We start from the raw sequence: 4,805 nt of genomic DNA, 5'->3' as shown, positions 1-4,805 counted from the left end.
TATAGGTCTGGTTCATTTGAAATGTATAGGTCTGGTTCATTTGAAATGTATAGGTCTGGTTCATTTGAAATGTATAGGTCTGGTTCATTTGAAATGTATAGGTCTGATTCATTTGGAATGTATAGGTCTGATTCATTTGGAATGTACGGGTCTAGTTCACGACTAGTCGAACCTTCACAGAGCAGAAGATCCCAGATGCGAAGGGAGTTGGTCGTTAATAGCTAATGGCGGGATCGGCAACCATGGCAACTATTGAGAAAACGTAGTACTACTACAAGTTCGCAGGCATGCGAGTCAGCATTTCTACTGCAGTACACCTGGAAACTGACACTCACCCACATACTACCCCACAGTAATCGACAAAAGTAGTACCCCATGCGTATGTCCAATTTTATCTTCAATTTCAGATCGCTTCAATTGGATTTGCCAAAGTACACTATATAGTCTTTATAGTCTCGTGCCCCTGCACTTCTCCTCGATGTAAGATAACTATTTTATTTCGGACCGATCGGAAATATCTCAAGCATTTTATGTAATCCTATACGGTAGCTCGCCCCAGACAGCGCAACTGGAGCAACCAATACTCTCCTGAGCCAGCTATAGAGCAGCAGCAGACACACTATGTAGATTCAACAACAACAGCGTATCCCTTCTCTAAGTAGGTAAAATCAACCGTGGCAGGTTTATTTCTTAAGACCTCCAAACACAGCCGCAGGCACACTCTGCTCCTCGACCACACCTGCGGGGTGCACCAAACGAGAAGTACAGCAACGGTTAGTCTATTTTACGTTCGTACGTCACACAGGGAAGCTAGACAGACAATGGGCAGCGACGCACTCACGACACAGAACCCGCACCGCACGCCGCAACAGTCCGTGCTCATTTGAGTTCGTTCGGAACTGTATGGGGCTATGGACTAGCAGGATGCTAGTACTGGTCTTTTGAATTGTATGGGGCTATGGGCTAGCAGGATGCTAGTACTGGTGTTTTGAACTGTATGGGGCTATGGACTATCCGGATGCTAGTACTGATGTTTTGAACTGTATGGGGCTATGGACTAGCAGGATGCTAGTACTGGTGTTTTGAACTGTATGGGGCTATGGACTAGCAGGATGCTAGTACTGGTCTTTTGAACTGTATGGGGCTATGGACTAGCAGGATGCTAGTACTGGTCTTTTGTGTGTTCGACTCAGCGTGATTGGTGAATGCCATCGACACGTGTCCTCTCGCTGGGACATGTACTAGCACTCGCATAGAGTGTATCACACTGCTCGTAGTAGAGAGACTTGGAACTACATGCACAGACACCAAAACACTTGTATTCGCACAGCTAGCTATGTATATAGTCTCACATACTGGTTACTGATAACCGAACATTAATAAATTGTAGATGGTGCATATATATGTGTAGCTTGATAATAGCAATCACATAGGCATAGAGCTCTGTTTTCATACACATTATGTAGAAGTACAATACACCCATGTATTGCACTAAATCCCATACGTGCATGTATATTTATTTTTCATAAACATTTTGTAGAAATACAATACACCCGTATATTGCACTAAATCCCATACGTGCATGTATTTTTTTTTCTACACGTTCTATATAAATACAATACACTCAGATATTGCACTAAACTTCATACGAGCATGTATGGTTTTTTCATACACATTCTGTAGAGATACAATACACCCAGGTATTGCACTAAATCCCATACGTGCATGTATATATATTTTTCATACACATTTTGTAGAAATACAATACACCCATATATTGCACTAAATCCCGTACGTGCATGTATATCCATGGCAGTGGGCACTTAAATGAACGGAACAAAGAAATAAGCCCCACCCCACCCTCCTGCCAATATCATCGCACACACTTGGTGCACAAGTGTAGGCAGACACCCGGGGTATCAATACACCATACAAACACACCCACACTATCCCACACGTCAAAGTACACACCTCATCAATACACACAACCAACACGTCTCCGCACACGCCCGCGCGCACAACGCAACCCAGCACCATACCTGTAACAGCCTTAGCCTCGCCACCTTCCTCTCCTGCGTCTTCACCATCGCTTCCGTTATCACTGTCGCTGTCCAGATTGATCTCGCCCGGGTTGGTCACCTCCTTGCTCTTACTCGCGGCCGACACAAACTTAACGACCCCTTCTGCGCCGTCCTTTGCCTGTGCATCTTCTGCGTCTCGCTCCAACGCCTGCATAGGGTTCGCATTAGCCGCCGGTGTAGATGACGCGCTCACAAACGTCTGGCCCTTCTTGGTGCTCTCAGCCAGCTGCATGGCCAGCTCAGCGCTCACACTGGTGCTGAAGAGCGCCTGTGCACTGCGTTTGGTACGCAGCATGTCGCGGAACGTGTCCTCGTTGCCGTGGTTGACCTCAAAGTCGTGCCAGGCCGTCCAGAACGCCTTGGCCGACCGTGGATCAGCCATCTGCGACCCGTGCGAGAACAGCGCCCGTGCCCGGTCTATCTCGCCCATGTTCATCTCCACACCCGCGTACTGCACCACAAACGTCCACGCGTGCCTGTCGGGCAGCAGCTCAATGGCCAACTCGTACACCTCCCGCGTGCGCGTCACCCCAAACATGTTCGCTGCCAGGCGGATGTACATCTTGAACAGCTCCACTTGGTCCTCTCCGGTCACATACCTCACTGCCCGATCGAACACGGCCATGGAGTGTCGTGCAAGCCCGTGCTCTTCCTCGAGACGAGCATAGGCTAGGAATATCTCCTTCGCGTACTTGGGTGGACACCCTTCGAGTGCCTGCTCGAAGATGTCGCGGGTGCGCTCCAGCTTCTCGCCCCCATAGCGCTTGACAAACTTGTTGATGTACATGATGTACAGGTCATACACAAACGGCCATTGGAACAGCCCGATACCCCTCTCGTACACGCGGAAGGCGTCCTCGAAGTACTTATACTCCTCCAGGTACATAGCGTAGTTGATGATGATCTGTGGTGTGGCTATGCGTAGCTCCAGGATGCGGTCGTAAACCGCCTTGACAGTCTGTAGGCTGCCCAGCGACTCCTCCAAGTCGACGTACAGTGACCACAACGTGAGCGACGTGTGCAAGCGTGCACGCAGCGGCGCATAGAGGTCATTGACATCCGCATCGCCGCGGTGCTGGCTGGTCGCCTGTTTGACCAGGGACAGGGCCCGTCGCGGGTTGTTGTGCCTGAGCTCCATCTCGGCGTATTCGCACCACACGGTGGCTAGTTCCTCCATCTTCCTGTACCCGGCTGTGACTGCTTTGTCGTATACGGCGCGAGACTCGGCAATCTGGTCGTGTTCTTCGTAGTACTTCGCAAACGTCACCCACAGATCGCTCAGCTTGCCGCTGGCCTGTCCCGGGTCTACCGTCTGTACGGCTTCGGTAAACGTAGCCACCGCCAGCGCCGGCTTGTCTAACAGGAGCTTGGTACGTTTAATCCACTCGTTTACGTTATGAGGATTCTGTCGCAGCAGCACAGAGTTGACAAGCAGAGGCCGTCTATCCATGAGCCGTTCAAAGCGGGCGATATTCATATCCAACTCAACCGTTGCCAAATTGGCGGCAAGATCGGTGGCGATCGTGTCCTCGTCTAACGCATTCACCGTTTCCATCTGTGCCGAGATCAGCGACTCCTCAAACTGTGAGTACGCGTCAAACACTATACTGAAGTCCCGCACAGTCATGACCGTCTGGATACCTTCTTCATACACATCGCGGGTCTTACCAAACTCGCCCATGCGGGTGTAGTACTCGGCCAGCGACACCCATAGCCTGCCCACCATATCTGTATATCGTGCTATACCAGCGCGGATGATAGGGTCCACCCTGACAGCGCTGATTTCGGCGCCGTGCTTGCTCAGCAGCTCGCACATCTCTGTCCACAGCTGATGCGCTGTCTTGCCTTTCTTCGACACAAACTTCTCATCGTTGACTATCGCGGTCATCCACTTGGCCGCTTCGTTGGTAAGACCGTGCTCCAGGCAGTATTCGATGTATGACTCGGCGTCTGATCGCTGCAGTTTCAGGTACCGTTTGTACACGCGCATGGCTGTCTTGGGGATGTCGTGCTGCTTTACAAAGGTCAGATAGAGGGGCCATATCCTGTGGTGTTGTGTGATGGGCAATGACCTAAGACACCGGTCAAACGTCTGGCGCGTGCGGGTGATCTTGCCTTGCTGCACGAGCAGAGCGAGATAGTCCAGCCACAGTCGAGGCATCTTGTGCATAAATACAAACGCCCGCTCGTATGCGTTGTTGAGCTCCTCAAAAGCGGGATCGGTAACGGGACATTTTGCTTTGACGTGGATGCGACGCTCGCGTAGGTAGGCGTACCACAGCTTGTATGATCCGGGAATCTCCTTCAGTGCACGCTCGTATGTCTGGTGAATCGGTGGTGGGTATTTCAGTAGTGTCGGATTAATATCACATTTCGAACCGAGTATATTGCTTATTGAATGCTTGTCTATGTCTGTAGAAACAACCTCGCCACCCGTGTCACATGTCACATGTTTATGAATTAAACAATGGGCTTGATCACATAAACCACCCCCAGACATCGGTGCATCTAGCACTAGCTGTAAATCTAAACATACATGCCAAAACGCATTGGCACTTGCATTTTACATAAAAATCACCGGGAAACTTGAAAACTCCGATGGGACGAGCATCACATTTTCATCATGAAAGCATGCCGAAACTAAATACAAATATATACGCGATTTAATACAAACCGATACTCTCGAAGAACGATTAGAACATAGCAATACATATATTCATATAT

The 4,805-nt window shown here is 49.8% G+C and overlaps 1 protein-coding gene across 1 annotated transcript; it reads right to left on the bottom strand.

The window, feature by feature from the left end:
- Positions 1–372: 372 nt before the first annotated feature.
- On the bottom strand, positions 373–4,581 carry SARC_11321 (hypothetical protein; the record flags this gene model as incomplete). The annotated part of the gene is made up of 2 exons (XM_014294594.1): positions 373–739; positions 2,040–4,581. 2 exons carry the CDS (start codon positions 4,579–4,581, stop codon positions 684–686), a joined length of 2,598 nt encoding a protein of 865 aa, XP_014150069.1. The 3' UTR covers positions 373–683.
- Positions 4,582–4,805: the final 224 nt, after the last annotated feature.

The sequence above is a fragment of the Sphaeroforma arctica genome (genome assembly GCF_001186125.1).
Source record: "Sphaeroforma arctica JP610 unplaced genomic scaffold supercont1.1629, whole genome shotgun sequence".
Taxonomy (NCBI): domain Eukaryota; class Ichthyosporea; order Ichthyophonida; genus Sphaeroforma; species Sphaeroforma arctica.
This window is presented reverse-complemented; position numbering and strand designations above follow the sequence as displayed.